Below are 27,646 nucleotides of genomic sequence, written 5' to 3'. Positions count from 1 at the left end.
AGCCATGGCCATGTTTTCCCCGGAGACCAGCTGTAGAGACCGGAGGAGAAGCGGTATAGCTCGGTTGGTAGAGTGGCCGTGCCAGCAACTTGAGGGTTGCAGGTTCGATTCCCGCTTCCGCCATCCTAGTCACTGCCGTTGTGTCCTTGGGCAAGACACTTTACCCACCTGCTCCCAGTGCCACCCACACTGGTTTAAATGGAACTTAGATATTGGGTTTCACTATGTAAAGCGCTTTGAGTCGCTAGAGAAAAGCGCTATATAAATATAATTCACTTCACTTCACAAAAGACGGGGCTGCGGAGTTAGCGTTGGGATGGATGAGCTTCACCAGCCCTGCACTGCAAAAACTGAAATCTAAGTAAGATGAAATATCTCAAGTAAGGGTGACATTTTCTTATTTTCTGTCTGATAGGATAGTTCTTCTCACAAAGCAGATTTTATGTTTGAGCAGGGGTCTTAAACATGCGGCCCGCGAGGTGTTATTTTGCGGCCCGCACCTTGATATGACAATTTAATGCTGGTGCGGCCCGCGAGTTTAATATGAACGCATGAACGGCGCTTGGCAGCGTCATACTTGCCAATTCTCCCAATTTTCCCGGGAGAACCCTGAGTTTTAGGGGCATCCATTCTCTAGAATTCCTGTCGATTATCTCCCAACCAACAATATTCAGGGGGTGCCATGATAGCACTGTCTCTAGCGCCACCTAGATCCTGTACAAACAGCGTGCACGCCTAGTTATATGTTGAATCTGGCTATTTAAGACGCACGTGTCAGGCTTGCCCCTGACAGTTTGTCTATGTTTTAGTTTTTTCCTCTGTGTTTAGTATTTCCTGTCTTTTAGTTCCTGTCATGTGCTCTTAATTTGTCAGCTTCCTGTCTTGTTCCCTGAGTGCTGTGTTCCTCCTCAGTGTGTTTAGTATTTCCTGTCTAGTGCTCTTATTTTGTCAGCTTCCTGTCTTGTTCCCTGAGTGCTGTGTTCCCCGTCAGTGTGTTTAGTATTTCCTGTCTAGTGCTCTTATTTTGTCAGCTTCCTGTCTTGTTCCCTGAGTGCTGTGTTCCTCCTCAGTGTGTTTAGTATTTCCTGTCTAGTGCTCTTATTTTGTCAGCTTCCTGTCTTGTTCCCTGAGTGCTGTGTTCCTCCTTAGTGTGTTTAGTATTTCCTGTCTAGTGCTCTTATTTTGTCAGCTTCCTGTCTTGTTCCCTGAGTGCTGTGTTCCTCCTCAGTGTGTTTAGTATTTACCTGTCTAGTGCTCTTATTTTGTCAGCTTCCTGTCTTGTTCCCTGAGTGCTGTGTTCCCCTTCAGCTGCGGCTGATTGGCATCTGGCCACACCTGTTGCCAATCAGCCAGCTCCTATTTGTTTATCCTTTTTCTTGTGTCAGTTGCTGGATCATTGTATGGTCATTGGTATTGTCGTTGCCTCATGTCACTCTTGTGTCTTTGCTACCTGTCGTGTCTGGCATTATTTCAGCTATTACCTGTTGTGCTACATCTTGTCCTGGTCGTCGTAGCGGTAAGCTGTTTTTGTTAGCCATAGCTATTTCCAGTATTTCTGTTTGTTATCCTCTAGCTTCCATGCTAAAGTTCCTTTTTGTTTCTTGTTAGCTTCTATGCTAAAGGCCTTTTGTCTTTTATCCGCCCAAGTGCGCGCTTTTGGTTTGAACCCTTTGGTTTTGTCTTAGTATTTATATTAAAATCATGTTTGCTCACTCCATGCCCGCCTACATCTCTGCATCTTGGGGTTCGTCAACAAATACCCCTGCCAGCACGTGTGTTATTGCAAGACATATTTGATCAACAGCCACACAGGTCACACTGAGGGTGGCCGTAAAAAAAAACTTTAACATTGTGACAAATATATGCCACACTGTGAACCCACACCAAACAAGAATGACAAACTAATTTTGGGAGAACATCCACACCATAACACAACAGGACAAATACCCAGAATCCCATGCAGCCCTAACTCTTCCAGGCTACAATATACACCCCCGCTACCACCTGAGATTTGATGACCGTTATTGAGTAAAACATGCTTGAAACTCGGATATCAACTTTTGAAAAGCTTTGTCATCAACACTCACAAGTATAAAACTACTTTTTTAAACTAATAATTTGTTATTTCAAGCATGGAAAAAAAATCATGACTGACACATATTAAAACAGATGACTCCCAAATGGACTTTGCCGTTTTATTTTCAATAAAACAATAGAAAATACATACTCATATAGTAGTACAGTTGTTATTAGAGATAATATACTTATTATAAGGTATTTTTGGGTTCATTGAGGTTCGCCAATTTTACTTATTTTGGTAAGTCTTGACAAGCCACATTTTCTTGTTCTATTGGCAGATAATTTTGCTTAGTTCAATAAAATACCCCTCATTTTTGTAATTTTTTATTCTTGTTTTTGAACACTGACTTTTTGCAGAGTGGCTGAATTAACACGTCTCCCTGGACGGATTCTGGTTTATTGGCGTGGTTGGACATTGACTAGTGGGCAGCATAGAACGGAGTCGACTCTTGCTTCTATATTTTGGTTTTTCGTTGTGTTTTACTTTCGTATCTCTCCCGTCCAAAGGCAAAACCTAGTAACTCACTTCTAGCTGATTTTGAGAAAACAAAGGAAAACCAATCTATCTTGATGCTGTCTTACAAAGATCTACAAAGTCATCAAACGTTTAGATGTTTTCTTGAGTTTTCATTTTCTTGCCGATTGAGCCATGGATTGAATCTGCTCTCACGAACGTGGGCCCTTTCTCCAGATATTTTATCACAATCTCGGGTGGGCCCCATTCTGTGTTTGCACATTGGGCAAGAGCCGTGTACAGCGTCCAGTTTTTATTTTGACCTCCACAGTTATCTGCCCAAAAGAGTATGCAAGGGGAAGAATCAAGAACAATACATTGAATGAAGGTGTTTGCAACGTCCTGGGCCAATCTTCCAAATATCCCCTCGTGCCATCACATCACATAATCAGGTTGACCGTCGGCCCCCATTCGTGCAAATGTCCCATTAAAGACAATAAAGCGACTGACCAAGAAGCTCCGATTGGTCCCTTGAGATACTAGGTTTTTCTGTTGTATCCACGCAGTTATGTGGTAGTTGCTAGGTCCTGCCATGCGCGTAACAGCTTACTTACGGATTAAATTACAATATCGCATAATGTAAAGCATATCACCTAGGAACTCCAAAAATACTATCAGCTCAGTTTTGACCAAAATTGAGTTACTGGGTTTTGCCTTTGGCCGAGAGAGCTGTATGCAGAAATGGCGGCGCTTTTCAATGTATTTTATGCCCTTCGTGTTCTTTAATGTTTCCCTCTTGTCTCCATGCATTTTTTTAACCCTATTTCTGCTGGACTTTTTTTCGTATCTGCGCTGCAACCACATAATTTCCCCTGCACTATACAAAGTACACAAATGTGCAAATCGACAATTTTTTGGAGCCATCTTCATTTAAAGGGGAACATTATCACCAGACCTATGCAAGCGTCGATATATACCTTGATGTTGCAGAAAAAAGACCATATATTTTTTTAACCGATTTACGAACTCTAAATGGGTGAATTTTGGCGAATTAAACGCCTTTCTGTTTATCGCTCTGGATGCGATGACGTAGAATGGGACGTCGCCGAGGTAATACAGCCGCCATTTTCATTTTCAACACATTGTAAACATTGGGTCTCAGCTCTGTTATTTTCCCGTTTTTCGACTATTTTTTGGAACCTTGGAGACATCATGCCTCGTCGGTGTGTTTTCGGAGGGTGTAACAACACTAACAGGGAGGGATTCAAGTTGCACCACTGGCCCGAAGATGCGAAAGTGTCTGCCCCCAGACCCCCATTGAATGTACCAAAGTGTCTCCACATTTTACCGGCGATGACAGACATGGCAAAGAGATGTATGGATAACCTTGCGACTGTGTTGGATCCATTATGGATTGAACTTTCACAGTATCATGTTAGACCCGCTCGACATCCATTGCTTTCCTCCTCTCCAAGGTTCTCATAGTCATCATTGTCACCGACGTCCCACTGGGTGTGAGTTTTCCTTGCCCTTATGTGGGCCTACCGAGGATGTCGTAGTGGTTTGTGCAGCCCTTTGAGACACTAGTGATTTAGGGCTATATAAGTAAACATTGATTGATTGATTGATTGATAATCTACAGATGCATTTGCAATGGTAAAGTCAACGAAATCACAAAGGTTAGTTTTGTTGATGTTGACTTATGTGCTAATCAGACATATTTGGTTGCGGCGTGACTGCCAGCTAATCGATGCTAACATGCTACGCTAATCAATGCTAACATGCTATTTACCGGCGGTGCTAAAGCATACATGGCACAGAGATGTATGGATAACCTGCAGATGCATTTGCAACTATAAAAACAACGAATTCACAAAGGTGAGTTTTGTTGATGTTGACTGCCAGCTAATCGTTGCTAACATGCTGTGCGAATCGATGCCAACTTGCTACGCTAATCGATGCTAACATGCTGCGCTAATCGATGCTAACATGCTACGCTAATCGATGCTAACATGCTATTTACCGGCGGTGCTAAAGCAGACATGGCACAGAGATGTATGGAAAACCTGCAGATGCATTTGCAACGATAAAGTCAACGAAATCACAAAGGTCAGTTTTGTTGATGTTGACTGCCAGCTAATCGTTGCTAACATGCTGTGCGAATCGATGCCAACATGCTATGCTAATCGATGCTAACATGCTATTTACCGGTGCAGACATGGCACAGAGATGTATGGATAACCTGCAGATGCATTTGCAACTATATTACGTTTCTTTCCACCCACATTTAATGCGAAAAAAAACACTTACCAATCGACGGATTTAAGTTGCTCGATTATCACAAAATGCGAAAGTCCTGATCGTTTGGGCCGCACATTTTACCGGCGTTGCTAACGCAGCTATTCGGCCATGCTATGGCTATGAATAGCATCAATAGCTATTCGCTCAATAGCTTCAGTTTCTTCTTCAATACTTTCATACTCCAATCATCTGTTTCAATACATGCGTAATCTGTTGAATCGCTTAAGCCGCTGAAATTCGAGTCTGAATCCGAGCTATCCATCCATTCATCTTCTTCCGCTTATCCGAGGTCGGGTCGCGGGGGCAACAGCCTAAGCAGGGAAGCCCAGACTTCCCTCTCCCCAGCCACTTCGTCTAGCTCTTCCCGGGGGATCCCGAGGCGTTCCCAGGCCAGCCGGGAGACATAGTCTTCCCAACGTGTCCTGGGTCTTCCCCGTGGCCTCCTACCAGCTGGACGTGCCCTAAACACCTCCCTAGGGAGGCGTTCGGGTGGCATCCTGACCAGATGCCCGAACCACCTCATCTGGCTCCTCTCGATGTGGAGGAGCAGCGGCTTTACTTTGAGTTCCTCCCGGATGGCAGAGCTTCTCACCCTATCTCTAAGGGAGAGACCCAAACTCATTTTGGCCGCTTGTACCCGTGATCTTATCCTTTCGGTCATGACCCAAAGCTCATGACCATAGGTGAGGATGGGAACGTAGATCGACCGGTAAATTGAGAGCTTTGCCTTCCGGCTCAGCTCCTTCTTCACCACAACGGATCGGTACAACGTCCGCATTACTGAAGACGCCGCACCGATCCGCCTGTCGATCTCACCATCCACTCTTCCCCCGAGCTAATGTCGCTATATCTTGCTGTGGTATTCCCGTTGTTTGTTTACATTGGCAGCACTGTATGACGTCACAGGAAAATGCATAGTGGGTTCGAAGATAACGAAAATAAGGCACTTAAAAGCTTTATTTAGGGATATTCAGGGACCGGCAAAATGTTGAAAAAAACTTCCAAAAATACAACAAGCCACTGGGAACTGATTTTTTTTTGTTTTTAACCCTTTTGAAATTGTGATAATGTTCCCCTTTAAGAAAGTGTCTTGCGTAGGGACGGCGTGGCGCAGTGGAAGAGTGGCCGTCTGCAACCCCAGGGGCCCTGGTTCAATTCCCACCTAGTACCAACCTCGTCACGTCTGTTGTGTCCTGAGCAAGACACTTCACCCTTGCTCCTGATGGGTGCTGGTTGGCGCCTTGCATGGCAGCTCCCTCCATCAGTGTGTGAATGTGTGTGTGAATGGGTAAACGTGGAAGTAGTGTCAAAGCGCTTTGAGTACCTTGAAGGTAGAAAAGCGCTATACAAGTACAACCCATTCAATTGTCTAGTTAGTCTATGGTCCCCAAATCCGAACACGCCCACAAATGAGGACTTTTTCCACAGTCTTGGCATGGGAAGTGGCGTGGAAAGATTGAAGAAAATGTCTCTTGAAGCTCTGCATCTGTGAATGAGTGCACTGCATCCTTCCTCGGCCCACCAACAGATGCATCCTGCAGCTGCGCGCTCTTTCCTGTCTGCGCCCCTTTTTGTCCAAAGACGACACCGCAACCAAAGTTGGGACACTGGGTGAATTTTAAATGGGGGGTGGGGGGCCTCTCTGAATGGAGCGGTGCTGGCAGGAGGTTCCAGTCGCCATGGTGTTTATACCACCGGGAATAAAGGGGACACTCAAGAGCAGCTCTGTGCTGTTTACTCCATTCACGCCGCACCAATGTTGTTATTGTTTGGGGTGAATCCAACTCCATATTGCCAGAGGAAGTTTTTGTTGGCCCCGTGAACTGTGCAGGGCTGCTCTGGTTGACATGTAGGGACAAACTGCCTCTCTGATACGTTGCCTCCAGTCACTCTTCAGGAGGATGTTTATGACTCAGGGCTATTTTTTCCTCAAGTCTCCGCCCCGGCTGCCGTGCTGTTCGCTCGTCAGACCTTGACATGCTAAAATTAGTGATGGTTGTTCCAACGTACATTCGCAGGGGGTTTAATTGCAGCTTTTGGCTTTTTCTAGGTGACTTCGGTGTGGCGTCTTCAGTAATGCGGACGTTGTACCGATCCGTTGTGGTGAAGAAGGAGCTGAGCCGGAAGGCAAAGCTCTCAATATACCGGTCGATCTACGTTCCCATCCTCACCTATGGTCATGAGCTTTGGGTCATGACCGAAAGGATAAGATCACGGGTACAAGCGGCCCAAATGAGTTTGGGTCTCTCCCTTAGAGATAAGGTGAGAAGCTCTGCCATCCGGGAGGAACTCAAAGTAAAGCCGCTGCTCCTCCACATCGAGAGGAGCCAGATGAGGTGGTTCGGGCATCTGGTCAGGATGCCACCCGAACGCCTCCCTAGAGATGTGTTTAGGGCACGTCCAGCTGGTAGGAGGCCACAGGGAAGACCCAGGACACGTTAGGAAGACTATGTCTCCCGGCTGGCCTGGGAACGCCTCGAGATCCCCCGGGAAGAGCTAGACGAAGTGGCTGGAGATAGGGAAGTCTGGGCTTCCCTGCTTAGGCTGCTGCCCCCGCGACCCGACCTCGGATAAGCGGAAGATGATGGATGGATAGGTGACTTCATATTGTGAAGAAGCTCGCCGACAACAAGGCGGGCTGCGAATCTTTGGGTGTCCCACGATTCGATTTAATATCAATTCTTGGGGTCACGATTCGATTAAAAATCGATTTTTTTTTTTCCAATTCAACACGATTCTCGATTCCAAAACGATTTTTTTCCCCGATTTTGGATCCATTATGGATTGAACTTTCACAGTATCATGTTAGACCCGCTCGACATCCATTGCTTTCCTCCTCTCCAAGGTTCTCATAGTCATCATTGTCACCGACGTCCCACTGGGTGTGAGTTTTCCTTGCCCTTATGTGGGCCTACCGAGGATGTCGTGGTGGTTTGTGCAGCCCTTTGAGACACTAGTGATTTAGGGCTATATAAGTAAACATTGATTGATTGATTGATTTAAAAGGATTCTCTATTCGTTCAATACATAGGATTTCAGCAGGATTTACCCAAGTCTGCTGACATGCAAGCAGAGTAGTAGATTTTTGTTAAAAGCTTTTATAATTGTAAAGGACAAGGTTTTATCAACTGATTGCAATAATGTAAATTTGTTTTAACTATTAAACAAACCAAAAATAGGACTTATTTTTATCTTTGGGAAAATATTGGACACAGTGTGTTAGAATAGAATAGAATAAGATACATCCATCCATCCATTTTCTACCGCTTATTCCCTTTTGGGGTCGCGGGGGGCGCTGGCGCCTATCTCAGCTACAGTCGGGCGGAAGGCGGGGTACACCCTGGACAAGTTGCCACCTCATCACAAGACCCCAAAGCATGATTAATCAAACAAATTAATCCCTGTTCTGTCTCCCTGTAATATTTGTCTGCTCTTGAATGGGAATGGGGGCTTCACGGTGGCAGAGGGGTTAGTGCGTCTGCCTCACAATACGAAGTTCCTGCAGTCAATCAATCAATCAATGTTTATTTATATAGCCCCAAATCACAAATGTCTCAAAGGACTGCACAAATCATTACGACTACAACATCCTCGGAAGAACCCACAAAAGGGCAAGGAAAACTCACACCCAGTGGGCAGGGAGAATTCACATCCAGTGGGACGCCAGTGACAATGCTGACTATGAGACCCCCGCGACCCCAAGCGGTAGAAAATGGATGGATGGATGCTTTGGGGTCTCCTTTTTAAGCAATAAAGGTGACAAACACAGCCTTTTTTTTGTACTTGCTACAAGCTTAATTATTATAATTTTTTTTATAAGTACACATTGTTAACATTGAAATTGCACTTTTTACATGTGTGCATTCCTTAAAAAAATGTTATTCTCTGCTGTTCACTGCCACACTGTTTATGGAACACACACACCACAGCTTTCATGTACAAACCCCGTTTCCATATGATTTGGGAAATTGTGTTAGATGTAAATATAAACGGAATACAATGATTTGCAAATCTTTTTCAACCCATATTCAGTTGAATATGCTACAAAGACAACATATTTGATGTTCAAACTCAGAAACTTTATTTTTTTGCAAATAATAATTCACTTAGAATTTCATGGCTGCAACACGTGCCAAAGTAGTTGGGAAAGGGCATGTTCACCACTGTGTTACATCACCTTTTCTTTTAACAAGACTCAATAAATGTTTGGGAACTGAGGAAACTAATTGTTGAAGCTTTGAAAGTGGAATGATTTACCATTCTTGCTTGATATAGAGCTTAAGTCGTTCAACAGTCCGGGGTCTCCGCTGTCGTATTTTACGCTTCATAATGCGCCACACATTTTTGATGGGAGACAGGTCTGGACTGCAGGCGGGCCAGGAAAGTACCCGCACTCTTTTTTTACGAAGCCACGCTGTTGTAACAAGTGCTGAATGTGGCTTGGCAGTGCATCAGTCCATCTTAGATGATCTCGGGCCCAGAGAAGCCGGCGGCGTTTCTGGATGTTGTTGATAAATGGCTTTCGCTTTGCATTGTAGAGCTTTAACTTGCACTTACAGATGTAGCGACAAACTGTATTTAGTGACAGTGGTTTTCTGAAGTGTTCCTTAGCCCATGTGGTGATATTCTTTAGAGATTGATGTCGGTTTTTGATACAGTGCCGTCTGAGGGATCGAAGGTCAAGGTCATTCAATGTTGGTTTCCGGCCATGCCGCTTACGTGGAGTAATTTCTCCAGATTCTCTGAACCTTTTGATGATATTATGGAGCGTAGATGCTGAAATCCCAAAATTCCTTGCAATTGCACTTTGAGAAAGGTTGTTCTTAAACTGTTTGACTATTTGCTCACGCAGTTGTGGACAAAGGGGTGTACCTCGCCCCATCCTTTCTTGTGAAAGACTGAGCATTTTTTGGGAAGCTGTTTTTATACCCAATCATGGCACCCACCTGTTCCCAATTAACCTGCACACCTGTGGGATGTTCCAAATAAGTGTTTGATGAGCATTCCTCAACTTTATCAGTATTTATTGCCACCTTTCCCAACTTCTTTGTCACGTGTTGCTGGCATCAAATTCTAAAGTCATTGATTATTTGCACCAAAAAAAATGTTTATCAGTTTAAACATCAAATGCGTTGTATTTGTAGCATATTCAACTGAATATGGATTGAAAATCATTTGCAAATCATTGTATTCCACTTTTTTTTTTTTTTTTTTTTTTTTTTACACATCTAACACAATTTCCCAACTCATATGGAAACAGGGTTTGTACACTCTATTACAGCAGGTGTACCGTAACTAATGTTCCAGGCACACCTTGCGATCTGGATTGTGTCCATTTCTTTTCATTTAACTCATTAAACAATTGTCCCAAGCAACATAATATAAATAAAAGCTATTTTCTAATGGAATTAATCGATTAATCCTTGCAGCCTGAGATTGAACTAATCAAAATGTGTATTTTGCCAATCTCAGATAACTTTATTTTATTTTTGTACAAGGTTTCTAAGCTGAAAATGACTCACAAATAACAAGACAGACACAAACAGGAGTGTGTTTTTAGCATGGACTTATCAAATACCGTATTACCGTAATGACTGCACTCACACAATTTTAGAAGAATAAAAATAGATTTACATATTTTAGCCTCACCGGACTATAAACTGCAGATATACAGTACAGGCCAAAAGTTTGGACACACCTTCTCCTCTGCGTTTTCTTTATTTTCATGACTATTTACATTGTAGATTGTCACTGAAGGCATCAGAACTATGAATGAACACATGTGGAGTTATGTACTTCGCAAAAAAAGGTGAAAAAACTGAAAACATTTTTTATAATCCAGCTTCTTCAAAATAGCCACCCTTTTGCTTTGATTACTGCTTTGCACACTCTTGGCATTCTCTCGATGAGCTTAAAGAGGTAGTCAGCTGAAATGGTTCGGTCCGATCCGGTGGCCATGTACTGCTCGCCTGTGTATCGGCTGGGGACATCTCTGCGCTGCTGATCCGCCTCCGCTTGGGATGGTTTCCTGCTGGCTCCGCTGTGAACGGGACTCTCGCTGCTGTGTTGGATCCGCTTTGGACTGGACTCTCGCGACTGTGTTGGATCCATTATAGATTGAACTTTCACAGTATCATGTTAGACCCGCTCGACATCCATTGCTTTCCTCCTCTCCAAGGTTCTCATAGTCATCATTGTCACCGACGTCTCACTGGGTGTGAGTTTTCCTTGCCCTTATGTGGGCCTACCGAGGATGTCGTAGTGGTTTGTGCAGCCCTTTGAGACACTAGTGATTTAGGGCTGTATAAGTAAACATTGATTGATTGATAATACTAAGCATGCGCTAATTATTTTGGTAAAATTACCGTAAAATATCAAATAATATTATTTAGCTCATTCACGTAAGAGACTAGACGTATAAGATTTCATGAGATTTAGCGATTTAGCCAGTGAGGGTTGGACTCCGCCAAGGCTGTCCTTTGTCACCGATTCTGTTCATAACTTTTATGGACAGAATTTCTAGGCGCAGTCAAGGCGTTGAGGGGTTCTGGTTTGGTGACCGCAGGATTAGGTCTCTGCTTTTTGCAGATGATGTGGTCCTGATGGCTTCATCTGACCGGGATCTTCAGCTCTCACTGGATCGGTTCGCAGCCGAGTGTGAAGCGACCGGAATGAGAATCAGCACCTCCAAGTCCGAGTCCATGGTTCTCGCCCGGAAAAGGGTGGAGTGCCATCTCCGGGTTGGGGAGGAGACCCTGCCCCAAGTGGAGGAGTTCAAGTACCTCGGAGTCTTGTTCACGAGTGAGGGAAGAGTGGATGGTGAGATCGACAGGCGGATCGGTGCGGCGTCTTCAGTAATGTGGACGCTGTATCGATCTGTTGTGGTGAAGAAAGAGCTGAGCCGGAAGGCAAAGCTCTCAATTTACCGGTCGATCTACGTTCCCATCCTCACCTATGGTCATGAGCTTTGGGTCATGACCGAAAGGATAAGATCACGGGTACAAGCGGCCCAAATGAGGCGGGGTCTCTCCCTTAGAGATAGGGTGAGAAGCTCTGCCATCCGGGAGGAACTCAAAGTAAAGCCGCTGCTCCTCCACATGGAGAGGAGCCAGATGAGGTGGTTCGGGCATCTGGTCAGGATGCCACCCGAACGCCTCCCTAGGGAGGTGTTTAGGGCACGTCCAACCGGTAGGAGGCCACGGGGAAGACCCAGGACACGTTGGGAAGACTATGTCTCCCGGCTGGCCTGGGAACGCCTCGGGATCCCCCGGGAAGAGCTAGACGAAGTGGCTGGGGAGAGGGAAGTCTGGGTTTCCCTGCTTAGGCTGTTGCCCCCGCGACCCGACCTCGGATAAGCGGAAGATAATGGATGGATGGCATTAGCAATTTTTCCTGATTAAGATTAAGTTTAGAATTTTGATGACATGTTTTAAATAGGTTAAAATCCAATCTGCACTTTGTTAGAATATATAACAAATTGGACCAAGGTATATTTCTAACAAAGACAAATCATTATTTCTTCTGGATTTTCCAGAACAAAAATTTTAAATGAAAATCAAAAGACTTTGAAACTACTGATATAACGTACCATTCTTTATTTTAAAATGCCTTTCAAATTTCTATTCTTGGTGTTAGGTTTTATCAAATAAATTCCCACCAAAAATGCGAATTATACTCCAGTGCGACTTATATATATTTTTTCCTTCTTTATTATGCATTTTCGGCAGGTGCGACTTATACTCGGAAAAATACGGTAGATATCCCGGCCCCCAGACGCATTTTTTTCTCTAAATCTGGCCCCCCAAGTCAAAATAATTGCCAAGGCCTGATTTATACTAATATCGACAATAGGCACATTTTAGCGATTCAACTATTTAAAAAAACTGAACATATATTAAAAAAATGTGATTGTCAGCAGTCATAGTGAAAGATAAAGTCACCTTTGGCCTTAGCAGCTGATATACAGAGTAACATCCAAACGTTCTTAGCACTTCAAAATCCTGCTTGATAGAATTCCACTGCATGAACGTGCATGTACAGCATAGTCAATCAATCAATCAATGTTTATTTATATAGCCCCAAATCACAAATGTCTCAAAGGACTGCACAAATCATTACGACTACAACATCCTCGGAAGAACCCACAAAAGGGCAAGGAAAACTCACACCCAGTGGGCAGGGAGAACTCACATCCAGTGGGACGCCAGTGACAATGCTGACTATGAGAAACCTTGGAGAGGACCTCAGATGTGGGCAACCCCCCCCCCTCTAGGGGACCGAAAGCAATGGATGTCGAGCGGGTCTAACATGATACTGTGAAAGTTCAATCCATAGTGGCTCCAAGACAGCAGCGAGAGTCCCGTCCACAGGAAACCATCTCAAGCGGATCAGCAGCGTAGAGATGTCCCCAACCGATACAGGCGAGCGGTCCATCCTGGGTCCCGACGAGCGGTCCATCCTGGGTCTCGACTCTGGACAGCCAGTACTTCATCCATGGTCATCGGACCGGACCCCCTCCACAAGGGAGGGGGGGACATAGGAGAAAGAAAAGAAGCGGCAGATCAACTGGTCTAAAAAGGAGGTCTATTTAAAGGCTAGAGTATACAGATGAGTTTTAAGGTGAGACTTAAATGCTTCTACTGAGGTAGCATCTCGGACTGTTACCGGGAGGGCATTCCAGAGTACTGGAGCCCGAACGGAAAACGCTCTAGTGAATAAATAGTGAACATACTAGACAACTTGTCTTTTAGTAGTAAGTAAGCAAACAAAGGCTACTAATTTGTCTGCTGATTGATTGATTGATCGATTGAGACTTTTATTAGTAGATTGTACAGTACAGTACATATTCCGTACAATTGACCACTAAATGGTAACACCTGAATAAGGGGGGGACATAGGAGAAAGAAAAGAAGCGGCAGATCAACTGGTCTAAAAAGGTCTATTTAAAGGCTAGAGTATACAGATGAGTTTTAAGGTGAGACTTAAAAAAAAAAAAAAAAAAAATATATATATATATATATATATATAGGTGTGGGAAAAATCACAAGACTACTTCGTCTCTTAATATATATATATAAATATATATTAAGCGTTGACCGGTCTGCGGATACAAAAAGGTTGGGGACCACTGTTATAAAGGATTTTGGCATTTTTGCGATTTTTGGAATATTTTTGAAAAATCTCAAGTACCCCCATTTAAGAACCACTTGTATTGCTTTTAAAAAAGAAAAAAATATCAAAATGGCCGCCGCATACTTTGATTTTTTTTCAGTCCGCGGCCCTCAGTGGAAAAAGTTTGGACACCCCTGCGCTATGAGAAACCCTAATAATTAGTTAAAAAAAAAAAAGAAAAAGAAGCAGCATCCAGTAGGGCTGCCTAATTAGCAGCTGAAAGGCTGATGAGCTGTCAGGTAACACGTCTTGAGGAGGGGGGACATAGGAGAAAGAAAAGAAGCGGCAGATCAACTGGTCCAAAAAGGAGGTCTATTTAAAGGCTAGAGTATACAAATGAGTTTTAAGGTGAGACTTAAATGCTTATAGTCTCATATCACCGCGAAAAGGGAGCTCAACATTTTGCCATGTGGCCACCAGATGTGCCACTCATTCCCGCGGCCGCCACCTCCTCCGCACGGATTCTGAACGTCTCGCATGACTCGACCCTCCCCCCCCCCCCCCCCCCCCGTTTGTCAAAAGGAGGCGTCTGAAAAGCTCAGTGCCAAGCGAAGGGCATTTCAGATCTCCCGCAAAAACAAAAAAAAAACAAAAAAAGGGGCCGTCTACCGAGGCGCTCGGGATGTGGGCGGGCGAAAACAGAGAGAAGGTTTCTGTACGGATGCGATGCCTAGTTCTCACACTCCTTCTGGGACCATGGCGGACAACAAGCAGCGCAGGAAAGGGTCGGGAAGTGCGAGTCTCACGTAAGAATTTAAAGGGATTGTTGCTGTATGTTTTCTGGTATCTTTGGGATAGAAGATGCGTTTGGTGTGTGGTGAGGATTCAAATAGATTTGGCCTGCTTACATATAAGCCTTTGGCTTTACCTAAATTGATACTATTTTGTCTTCTTTTTTTGAGCCACACCTTAAGTAAAAGTGGTGTTTTGTGGACAGTCCATGATGGCCCGAGACTCAACAAAGGGGAGAGAAGAATTGATTGCACCACTTGGTGCTCAGTCTATTCAAGGTGCTCGAGTTCAGCGGTGCACCGCTAATGAGGTCTTGGTTTATGTACTTGTCCAAAGTTTTGTTTGTATGAGTTGTGGCTTTGCAAACGTGCTGTAGCTGAAAGTAATGCCACACAGTGGAGAAGGAGAGACACAGTCGGCAATACACTCTCAGACACTTTCTTAACAAGAGGTATCAAACTCAGGGAGTCAAACACACAACTCACGTTTGGACACTCAACATGCAGACACCCAAACTCCTGCGTGACTCTGTTCACTTTGCCACTTTGCACAGGTCACACTAAACAGAACTACCTCTTCAAAGCATGTAGTTTTCCGTCATTTAGAATTAACGTTTAACGCAGTAGTTCTTAACCTGGGTTCCATCGAACCCTAGGGGTTCGGTGAGTCAGCCTCAGGGGCGGTCAAGACACACCCGACTCAGGGGTAAATAAAAGTTTCTCCCTATCCGCTTTATGGATACGGCAACAGCAGAAGTCAGACTGATTTGCATGTGTGTAATTTGTTGTGAGTTCATGCACTGTGTTGCTTTTGTTCTTTGACCAAGGTGATGTTCATGCACGGTTCATTTTGTGCACCAGTTTTTTACTAAAGAAGGGTTCGGTAAATGCACATATGACACATGTGGGGTTCGGTATCCCCATTAAGGTTAAGAACCACTGGTTTAACGTCTTTATTATAAACATTGTTAATAGGGGTGTGGGAAAAAATCGATTCGAATTTCTCACGTTGTGCGATTCAGAATCAATTCTCATTTTTAAACATACATCCATTTTCTACCGCTTATTCCCTTTCGGGGTCGCGGGGGCGCTGGTGCCTATCTCAGCTCCAATCGGGCGGAAGGCAGGGTACACCCTGGACAAGTCGCCACCTCATCGCAGGGCCAACACAGATAGACAGACAACATTCACACTCACATTCACACACTAAGGCCAATTTAGTGAATGCGTGGGTTCCCTCCGGCTACTCCGGCTTCCTCCCACCTCCAAAGACATGCACCTGGGGATAGGTTGATTGGCAACATTTTTAAACAATCGATTATTTTTATTTTGAATTTTTTATTTTTTTTATTTTTATTTTTTTAGCAATCCAACAAAACAATACACAACAATACCATAACAATGCAATCCAATTCCAAAACCGAACCTGACCCAGCAACACTCAGAACTGCAATAAACAGAGCAATTGAGAGGAGACACAAACACCACACAGAACAAACCAAAAGTAATGAAACAAAAATGACTATTATCAACAACACTATCAATATTTGTTATCATTTCAGCATAGCAGTGATTAAAAATCCCTCATTGACATTATCATTAGACATTTATAAAAATAAAAATAAAAAGTGTCACAGTGGCTTACACTTGCATGGCATCTCATAAGCTGGACAACACACTGTGTCCAATGTTTTCACAAAGATACAATAAGTCATATTTTTGGTTCGTTTAATAGTTAAAACAGATTTACATTATTGCAATCAGTTGATAAAACATTGTCCTTTACAATTATAAAAGCTTTTTACAAAAATCTACTACTCTGCCTTTTAATGTCAGCAGACTGGGGTGGATCCTGCTGAAATCCTATGTAATGACTGAATAGAGAATCCTTTTAAATCGGGAAAAAATCTTTTTTGAATCGAGAATCGTGTTGAATTGAAAAAAAAAAAAAACGATTTTGAATCGAATCGTGACCCCAATAATCGATATTGAATCGAATCGTGGGACACCCAATGATTCGCAGCCCTAAATGTTAACCTTTATGTTAAGTCTGCTGTTCTTAAATCCACTGTTACATTTTTCTACTATGAACAAAGGCAATATAAAATGAATGTATGGATAATATTGATAAAATCGATGGATTCCCTTTTAAAAGTATTTTGGATTGATTCCTATCTTTTGGACACTTGATTTACTTGAAATTTAGGAACATAATCCATCTATCGATCAATCGCTACACCGCTAGTGATTTAGAAGTAGCTAAAACACTGCATTGAGGACTTCGCAGTTGTTACGATGTGGTTTTCGCAGCTTACTCCGAGGTCTTTCTCCCAGGAAGGCAGACGGACTACTCCGGACAAGGCATGCAGGTAAAAACATTATTTAATCCAAAACTCAAAGAGGTACAAACAAAAAGGAACACAAGCCGAAAGCACAACGCGCTGATCGCACTTGGAGCTAAAATACAAAAACTAAGCACAGGAAACAGAAACTAACACTTAGCATGGACTATGGACAAGCAATACTCAGAGAACTGTGGCATGAAACTAACAAGACTTACAGTACGTGGCAAGGCATGAGGCAAACAATGACGCCAGGCCGACTGACTGACAAAGACAGGCTTAAATAATGACTTGGAACACCAGAGGCAGGTGAAAACAATAAGCAGCCATGGCAACCAATCCAAACTCAGGTGTCACTAACAGGAACTAAAGGAGTCCAAAACTAACAGAAAATACAAAAACATGATCCGGACCATGGATCATGACAGCAGTGCATTGATTCACTTTTACAGGCATGTGATTTTTCCCTCTTCAGTCTGAAATCCGTCTTTTTTTATCTCTGTAAAAATATTATAAAAGTATTTTTTGTTTGTCTTCGTTTTTTTCCGACCTACAGTGTTTGTTGAAACCTTGATCTTGGTCTCTTTGCCATCCTTGCCAACAACTACAATTTTCCCATAATAAGTAGGGTTTTTGATGATCCAGTGGTAAAAACTACGGTTTTCCATTAAAAATTATTACTTTAAAAATCGAAGCTACGTAGCGAAGGAACTCCACGGGCAGGGGACAAGATATAAGGGAAACATCAATGATGATTAGTTGGTTCACGTATTAGAAAATCCATGATTGGTTTGTTGGTTTACTCTGATAAATCAGGATTGGTTAAGATTAGGGCAAAACATTACGGACAGGCCAATCAGAGGCAAGATAGGGCGGGTCATGGAACCAGGAAAGGATTGATTGATTGATTGAATGCCTCTTATTAGTAGATTGCACAGTACAGTACATATTCCAGACAATTGACCACTAAATGGTAACACCCGGATAAGTTTTTCAACTTGTTTAAGTCGGGGTCCACGTTAAGGGACCGTTAGGGAAGTCACAACAGACGCGCACATCCCAAATGACGACGAGATAAGAGAGAAGAGGGAATATTCAAGCGGACGATTTATATATTTATAAAAAATAGTGGAAAATAGCAGAGGGATTCTCTTCCTTAGATTTTTCTTTTAGCGAATTAGAAGACATCCAGGAAACCCACAATGCTTCTACTTGGCTACATTCGGACAAATGTACGCGTCTGGATATTAACATTATTTTTAACGTTTACCATGTAAGCCCAAATAAAAACTGCTCTCGACATTAAGACACATTTAATAACACACATTATTGTGGCAGACGGGATGACTTTTGCTACAGTACAGCCTGTCTGAATGCTATTTTTTTGTCATTTTCATTGGTGTTTCATAACAAGACAGTAGCTGACATTTTGTTCATTATTCCCCTTAACATAATTCAAAACTCACCAAATTTTACACACACATCAGGACTGCCGAAAATTGCCATCTAATAAAAAAGCAAACCCCAAAAGTCAAAATTGCGCTCCAGCGCCCCCTAGGAAAAAACCCAGACAAAACTGCTTGTAACTTCCGTTAGGAATGTCATAGAGACATGAAACAAAATCCTCTATGTAGGTCTGACTTAGACCTACATTTCATAAAACACTTCTATACCTAAAATCAACAGGAAGTTGGCAAAAACCCCTTCAAAACAAAATATTTGCAAAAAAATGCCTTTTTTGCCTTTTTGAACTGATATTTGGCTCCCTTAAAATGCTTCAAAGTGCAAGTTAAAGCTATACTATGCCAAGCGAAAGCCATTTATCAACAACATCCAGAAACGCCAATCTGTAAATTTGACCCCCTTAACCTGCTTCAAAACTCACCAAATTTTGCACACACATCAGGACTGGCAAAAACTGACAACTAACAAAAAAACAAACCTCAAAAATCTAAATTGCGCTTAGCGCCCCCTAGGAAAAAACCCAGACAAAACTGCCAGTAATTTCTGTTAGAAATGTCGTAGAGACATGAAATAAAAACCTCTGTTGGTCTGACTTAGATCACGGCTTGAGTAGCGGCGGCGGCGGCGGCCAACGGCGGACCCGACCAACGCTGCTTGTTCTTACTGTTTCTATTGTGACATTGAATAGTTGAATCATTTTGAAACACTAAAGAACATGACTGCAAAATATGTGTTATTTCTTGCTGTAAATCACAAATGGCTATTCAGATAAAGGACGTTACCTAACAGAATAAACATTGTTTGTACTCTTTATGATTTTTGCACTTGGAGAGGGAGTCGAAGAGACAGAATTTGGCTATGAAATCCAAGGCGGGATCCACTAAAGCAGAAACAAAAAAGGAAAATGCAAGCTGCTCGGAAATTTGCCAGGGAAGGTTCCCAGTCCCCCGGCTTATTTTCAGTCTTTTTCATTAAGTTCAAATCACATGCCTACTTTTATCAATAGTTTTAAAGCCAAAATATGTCCATTCTCCCTTATCTGTCTATACACTGTTTCTGCTTGCACGTGGTATGTGCGTGTGCTGACTCACGACATGTGCCTCTGTTCATATAATAATAACAATAATAATAATGGATTCTGTTCATAACTTTTATGGACAGAATTTCTAGGCGCAGTCAAGGCGTTGAGGGGTTCCGGTTTGGTGACCGCGGGATTAGGTCTCTGCTTTTTGCAGACGATGTGGTCCTGTTGGCTTCATCTGGCCGGGATCTTCAGCTCTCACTGGATCGGTTCGCAGCCGAGTGTGAAGCGGCCGGAATGAGAATCAGCACCTCCAAATCCGAGTCCATGGTTCTCTCCCGGAAAAGGGTTGGGGAGGAGACCCTGCCCCAAGTGGAGGAGTTCAAGTACCTAGGAGTCTTGTTCACGAGTGAGGGAAGAGTGGATCGTGAGATCGACAGGCGGATCGGTGCGGCGTCTTCAGTAATGCGGACGTTGTACCGATCCGTTGTGGTGAAGAAGGAGCTGAGCCGGAAGGCAAAGCTCTCAATTTACCGGTCGATCTACGTTCCCATCCTCACCTATGGTCATGAGCTTTGGGTCATGACCGAAAGGATAAGATCACGGGTACAAGCGGCCGAAATGAGTTTGGGTCTCTCCCTTAGAGATAGGGTGAGAAGCTCTGTCATCCGGGAGGAACTCAAAGTAAAGCCGCTGCTCCTCCACATGGAGAGGAGCCAGATGAGGTGGTTCGGGCATCTGGTCAGGATGCCACCCGAACGCCTCCCTAGGGAGGTGTTTAGGGCACGTCCAACCGGTAGGAGGCCTCGGGGAAGACCCAGCACACGTTGGGAAGACTATGTCTCCCGGCTGGCCTGGGAACGCCTCGGGATCCCCCGGGAAGAGCTAGACGAAGTGGCTGGGGAGAGGGAAGTCTGGGCTTCCCTGCTTAGGCTGCTGCCCCCGCGACCCGACCTCGGATGAGCGGAAGAAGATGGATGGATGGATGGATAATGGATTAGATTTTGTATTGCGCTTTTCTATTATTAGATACTCAAAGCGCTCACAGAGAAGTGGGAACCCATCATTCATTCACACCTGGTGGTGGTAAGCTACATCTGTAGCCACAGCTGCCCTGGGGTAGACTGACGGAAGCGAGGCTGCCAGTTTGCGCCTACGGCCCCTCCAACCACCACCTGTCATTCATTCACCAGTGTGAGCGGCACCGGGGGCAAGGGTGAAGTGTCCTGCCCAAGGACACAACGGCAGCAATTTGGATGTCAGATGCGGGGAGCGAACCTGCAACCCTCAGGTTTCTGGCACGGCTGCAATGGCACCACGGTGCGTCGTCATACACAGAAAAAAATCAAATACTGGTATTTTTCAAAGGCAGTATAGTAACGTTTTTTAATTCACTAGTACCACGGTATTCTCAGTGCTGTACGGTGCGACAAATTAAATGGCAAATGCGAAAAAGGATTTCAACCCTTTCATCGCATTTTGCTCTCAAATGAAATCCATCCAAATTTCATAAAACGACAGTAACATTTTTGCCAATCTGTATAGCATGTTTGAAATACATTTAAACCATAACCATTAAAAAAATCGGACTGTAATCGACACGGACGTGTTGATCACTTGAGCTGAGACCTGTGTGGTTTGAGTATAAACACGACACAAACCTTCCCAATTGTTAGAAATCCCACTGTTTAATATGTTTGTGTGTATGCTTCACTGATGAGAGTATTTGGTAAACAACGTTTTGTCCTACTAATTTCTGCAGTTCTTGAACTCACCATACTGTGGACTGTGAGTTTACGTGTAAAATCTTCCACTTCTTCTTTTGTCTCATTTTGTCCACCTAAAATTTCCTGTTGTGCGTGAATGCACAAAGGTGCGCTTTGTTGATGTTATTGACTTGTTGGAGTGCTAATCAGGCATATTTGGTCAGTGCATGACTGCAAGCTAATCAATGCTAACATGCTATTTAGACTAGCTGTATGTACACATTGCATCATTATAGGGCTGGGCGATTATGGCCTTTTTTAAATATCTCAATATTTTTAGGCCATGTCACGACACACGATATATTTCTCGATATTTTGCCTTAGCCTTGAATGAACACTTGATGCATATAATCACAGCAGTATGATGATTCTATGTGTCTACATTAAAACATTCTTCTTCATACTGATTTAATATATGCTCATTTTAAACTTTCATGCAGAGAGGGAAATCACAACTAAGTCAATTTAGCAAAACTGTATTTATTAAACAGTTATTAAGCAGTGGCACAAACATTCATGTCATTTCAAAACAGAAAGTGCAAGATTGTCAGAGACATTTTAAAACAAGCTATGAGTGCACTTTTGTGCATGATGTCACTAAGATGACATATTAAAATAACACTAAAATAAAGTGCACTTTTTGTACAGAACACCACTACAATAGTTCAAAACAAATAAAGTGCACTTTTGTGCATGATGTCACTAAGATGACATATTAAAATAACACTAAAATAAAGTGCACTTTTTGTACAGAACACCACTACAATAGTTCAAAACAAATAAAGTGCACTTTTGTGCATGATGTCACTAAGATGACATATCAAAACAACACTAAATTAAAGTGTACTTTTTATACAGAACGCCACTACAACAGTTTAAAACAAATAAAGTGCACTTTTGTGCATGATGTCACACAATATATTTCAGTAATTGTCAAATAAAAATGAGTTGCATAATAGGAAATCCAATTGCTACGTGGTGGGTTACTGCGGACGTTATCTCCTTATGTTGTTGACTATTTTTTTCATACGGTGTTGATGTGGAAATGGTTGCCTCGGCATTTTGTTGGTGTGGCCCCGCATGGACATGTTGACATGCGGAGTAAGCACTCCTCATCCTCTTGCAGGTGACTTTTCAAATGATGCAACATATTAGCAGTAATGCTACTTTTTGTAGCAACGCTTTTGCCCCACACTTGACAAATTACGGTTGTCTGTTCGACATATTCCCGCTTGAAGCCAAACCATCACCAGACGATGGACCCCCTGCTGTTTTCCTTGGGAATTAATTCTTCCTTCATTTGTTACCAGATTCGCACCTTCTTTCTCTCGTATTACCACTCGAACCACAGCTAACGTTACCCATGCTGCTACCTCCTGCTCCGCGAAGGCGTATACGTATGTGACGTATGTAAGAAGGTGCGCTTGTTTTATGTCTGTGTGAGAAGGAGAGACAAGGAAGAGTGGGAAGAGCCTGTAGTGCAGGGGTGCCCATTACGTCGATCGCGGGGGGTGTGTCAGTCGATCTCGAGCCAGGCTTTTAATAAAAATAGACCTAAAAATGAGTGATCATCAATCTTCACCAAGACGTCACTTAAATGACATTCACGGTACCGGAGGGTCTTGTGAGATGACGCTGGCTGCTGCAAGATCATTATTATGAAAATATGACCGAGAGGAAGGCGAGAAACACTTTTTATTTCAACAGACTCTCGCGCCGTACCTTCCGTCAAAACTCTAAAGGCCGACTGCACATTTCCTATCTTCACAATAAAAGCCCTGCTTCATGCTGCCTGCGCTAACTAAATACAGAGTCTCGGAAAACTGGCGTGCACAAGCGATCCCTCAGAAAGCTGGCGTGCACATCACTTGTGCACGCCAGCTTTCCGAGACTCTTATTTTGTTAGCGCAGGCAGCATGAAGCAGGGCTTTTATTGTGAACATAGGAAATGTGCAGTCGGCCTTTAGAGTTTTGACGGAAGGGACGGCGCGAAAATAAAAAGTGTTTCTCGCCTTCCTCTCTGTCATTTTTTCATAATAATGAACTGGCAGCAGCCAGCGTCATCTCACAAGACCCTCGGGTGCCGTGAATGTCAATCAAGCAAGCTACGGAATTTGCCGCCAATGTTTTTCTTGTAAAGTGTATGGAAGCTGGATGAATTAGATGCCAAAAACCAACCACTTTCATGTGGTATTGTACAGAAAGGACAACTTTTTTTCTCCTCCATTTGAAAATGTGGGCGTTATCATCATTACTGTCTGATTCCAATCAATGCAAGTCATCAGAATCAGGTAATACACCAACTTATATTCTTGTCTTCATGAAAGAAAGACATCTATATGTGTTACACATGCTTGTATTATCATTAAACACATTTAACTTGTTTACAAAAATGTCTCTTTCATAAATAAATAAATATAAATGATATATATAAATGAGGTAGACCCCCTCGAGTTGGTCAATTGAAAAGTAGCACGCCTGCAGAAAAAGTGTGGGCACCCCTGCTGTAGTGTAATGCCAGCAGCTAAAAGCAACTGCGTGAGAACGTATACTCGTATATCACAATATAGTCATTTTCTATATCGCACAGAGACAAACCCGCCCAGCCCTCCATCATTATACCTCAATTGTATGTATTTTTGAGCTCATTTAATTTCCTTTACTTTTATCCTCTTTGTATATAATTAAATTTTGCATGTCTCATGACACATTATATGTATGTAATAGTGGCTGCATTTCAGATACTTGTTTATGTGGCATGTTGTTCCAGACCACAGCAAACATTACCTGGCTTGCCAAATATTGAAATAAATCTATTGAAAGAAGACAGCCTTAACTTGGACACACACATATATACCTTTGGCTAGGGTTGGGTATCGAGTATCGATTGAAAACGGGACTAACTTTCCGATTCTCCCGGGATCGTTCAGAAGTTTAAATTTCGATTCCTAGTTTCGATACCCAGTCCGCCGACCGGAAAAAAAGAATAAGTCCGCCGACCCGAAAGAAGAAGCCGCTGAACACCAACGAAGAAGCGCCGGAAGTGTTAGCATAGCCGAGCGAATCAGTCAAGCATGGATAGCGGGCGTCGACGGTCGAAAGTGTGGCTTTATTTTACTAAAAAAAAAAAGAAATATCGGCGAAATGTAACACGTGCGACAGGACTGTTTGGTGCTTAGGGGGGTGCACGTCGAACATGATGAAGCACCTCCGAGTTCATGGAGTACAAATAACTGCGTGTCCCGTCTTGGACAGGAGACACTATCCGTCCAGAACGCTCACACATCCTGCCTGAGAAGGCGGATATGCTCATTTTACTAAACAAGAACTGTCTCTGATTTTATACTGTACCTGCTGCTAATCAGGACTGGGTTTTGCAAGTTGTTTCTTATTGTTTATTTGCTTTTCTGCACCAGGTTAGCCCATCAGTGGGAGCACGGTAACATTTTGAAGTACCTGCAGCTTCATACACTTGTGTGTGGAAATGTCTTTTCATGAGGTTTTCAAAAATAAAGCTCTCTTGATGAAAGCCTGTGAAAATGTATTCATAATTTATAATATTTATATTCAAGTTCATAGATTTCATATTTATATTGTAGTTGAATACAGGCCTGTGAGGAATTTATAGTAAAGTTCATAAAAAGTTAAAATTGATGGAGAATATCAGACTATTTCATTCAGTTTGGTGACCGCAGGATTAGGTCTCTGCTTTTTGCAGATGATGTGGTCCTGATGGCTTCATCTGACCGGGATCTTCAGCTCTCGCTGGATCGGTTCGCAGCCGAGTGTGAAGCGACCGGAATGAGAATCAGCACCTCCAAGTCCGAGTCCATGGTTCTCGCCCGGAAAAGGGTGAAATGCCATCTGCGGGTTGGGGAGGAGACCCTGCCCCAAGTGGAGGAGTTCAAGTACCTAGGAGTCTTGTTCACGAGTGGGGGAAGAGTGGATCGTGAGATCGACAGGCGGATCGGTGCGGCGTCTTCAGTAATGCGGACGTTGTACCGATCCGTTGTGGTGAAGAAGGAGCTGAGCCGGAAGGCAAAGCTCTCAATTTACCGGTCGATCTACGTTCCCATCCTCACCTATGGTCATGAGCTTTGGGTCATGACCGAAAGGATAAGATCACGGGTACAAGCCGCCAAAATGAGTTTGGGTCTCTCCCTTAGAGATAGGGTGAGAAGCTCTGCCATCCGGGAGGAACTCAAAGTAAAGCCGCTGCTCCTCCACATGGAGAGGAGCCAGATGAGGTGGTTCGGGCATCTGGTCAGGATGCCACCCGAACGCCTCCCTAGGGAGGTGTTTAGGGCACGTCCAACCGGTAGGAGGCCACGGGGAAGACCCAGGACACGTTGGGAAGACTATGTCTCCCGGCTGGCCTGGGAACGCCTCGGGATCCCCCGGGAAGAGCTAGACGAAGTGGCTGGGGAGAGGGAAGTCTGGGTTTCCCTGCTTAGGCTGTTGCCCCCGCGACCCGACCTCGGATAAGCGGAAGATGATGGATGGGTGGATGGATTCATTCAGAAAGACTGTAGGTCTCAAGCTTGGACTTGGATTGTTTGTGCTCCTTCGAGGCAGAGGGAATATGGGACGAGCCAGGCGTGAATTCAGGTACATGATTCTTTATTTATACACTAAATAGAAAAATAAGCAAACTAAGGGCGCTCGCAAGGAGGTATAAAACTTGGCTACAAAATATGAACAGGAAACAAAAACACTTGCTCGGTTGGCATGAGTGAACTATGAACAGAAACAGCACGATGGCATGACTATATACAAACAAAACAAAACTAGCACTGTGGCATAAATACATAAACTTACACGGCATGGAACTGTGGACGAGGGCGTGAAGGTTGGAACAGCATGGGTAGGGTGCGTGCGAGTGTGAAGATCCCAGGGCGAAGACAAGGAAAAGAGTGACTTAAATAGCTATGATCATTAGTGAAAACAGGTGTGAGGCTGAGAACAGGGACGTGACAGGTGAAAACTAACGAGTTGGCATGGAAACAAACAAAATCAGGAAGTGCAAAACGTGACTGAATGTCCAAAATCAAAACATGGTCCATAGGTGTGACAGTAGGATAGCTAGCTCATTTAAAATATCCTAAACTTTTTTTTTTTTTTTTTTTTTTTTTAATAGAAAGAATCGGAACCGAGAATCGTCAGGAATCGGAATCGAAACAGAGAATCGGAATCGGAATCGTTCGAATTCAAACGATACCCAACCCTACCTTTGGCCATTAAAAGCCAGTAATTATAGAAGTTATCTCACCTTCTCAGTAGCTTCTGATTTACTAATGGTTTCTAATGTTGTAAAAATGTGTAGAATAAATGTCCGTCAACGAAGATTTGCTTCAGCCTGCGACACATAGTCATTTTGATAGTAGGCTATTATTGCTAATATAGACACTTACGTCATGTGTTGCCTTTATTATAAGACTTATATACGGCTTTTCATTTTTTGCGGCTCCAGACAGATTCGTTTTTTGTATTTTTGGTCCAATATGGCTCTTTCAACATTTTGGATTGTCGACCCCTGGTTTAGGTGCTCAAAGGCGTAAGAGGGCTCGATGTAATGCTGACAATACTTTGGAAAGTTAGCGCCCTCTAGAATAGAATAGAATAGAATAGAATAGAGTTTTATTGTCATTATTGCAATGAACAGGTTCAAAGAACAACGAAATTGGAGCAGCTCCTCCTAAGGTGCATATACAATATGGTAGTATAAATTAAAAAAAAATAAATAAATAAACAAAAAATAAATAATAAAAAAAAAAGATAGAGATGACAGATGTATCTATGTATACATACATAAAACATTATTTCACATTGTAGTCCAAAAAAATAGAAAAACATTTAAACATTACACATGAGGACATGATGGACATATGGACACTCAGTGCCTGTTTAGTGCTACTATGGCTCTTGGGTAAAAGCTATTTTTTAGTCTATTGGTGCTGGCTTTTAGCACCCTGTAGCGTCTGCCTGAGGGTAGCAGTTCCAGGTGGCTGTGCCCGGGGTGGAATGGGTCTTTCAGGATGCTCTGTGCTTTCCTGAGACAGCGGGAGCTGTACAGGTCAGCCAACCTCAAGCAGGCAGCTGCTTGAGGTTGCAAACATCCCCTATATGTACATACTAATTTATTTGCGATAACAAGTTCAGTAAATGTGTATTTCGACCACTTGTACTTGGTGCCAACAACAATGAAGTTAATTTAATGATTAATGTAGCAGATCAAAGTGTCTGGGCTATTATGTATTGGGGTCTTTAACATGCAAAATGTTGTGATCGGCAGAAACGGCTACTAGTATGTGTGTATT

At 43.2% G+C, this 27,646-nt stretch overlaps 1 protein-coding gene across 3 annotated transcripts in view; it reads left to right on the top strand.

Annotated features, from left to right (window-relative positions):
* Positions 1-27,646, top strand: part of pald1a (phosphatase domain containing paladin 1a) — a 400,383-nt gene that overhangs the window by 38,853 nt on the left and 333,884 nt on the right. The window contains exon 1 of one of the 3 annotated variants that reach the window (XM_061909780.1): positions 14,627-14,751. The exons of the other annotated variants lie outside the window; for them this stretch is intronic. Within the exon in view, the coding sequence (XP_061765764.1) occupies positions 14,672-14,751 (80 nt within the window). The 5' untranslated portion in view covers positions 14,627-14,671. Of the gene's footprint in view, positions 1-14,626; positions 14,752-27,646 lie in introns of those variants that run through there. 3 annotated transcript variants of the gene reach the window in all.

This window comes from Nerophis ophidion, linkage group LG08 (genome assembly GCF_033978795.1).
Source record: "Nerophis ophidion isolate RoL-2023_Sa linkage group LG08, RoL_Noph_v1.0, whole genome shotgun sequence".
Lineage (NCBI taxonomy): Eukaryota > Metazoa > Chordata > Actinopteri > Syngnathiformes > Syngnathidae > Nerophis > Nerophis ophidion.
The sequence above is the reverse complement of the archived record's forward strand: the minus strand, read 5'-3'. Positions and strand labels throughout refer to the sequence as shown.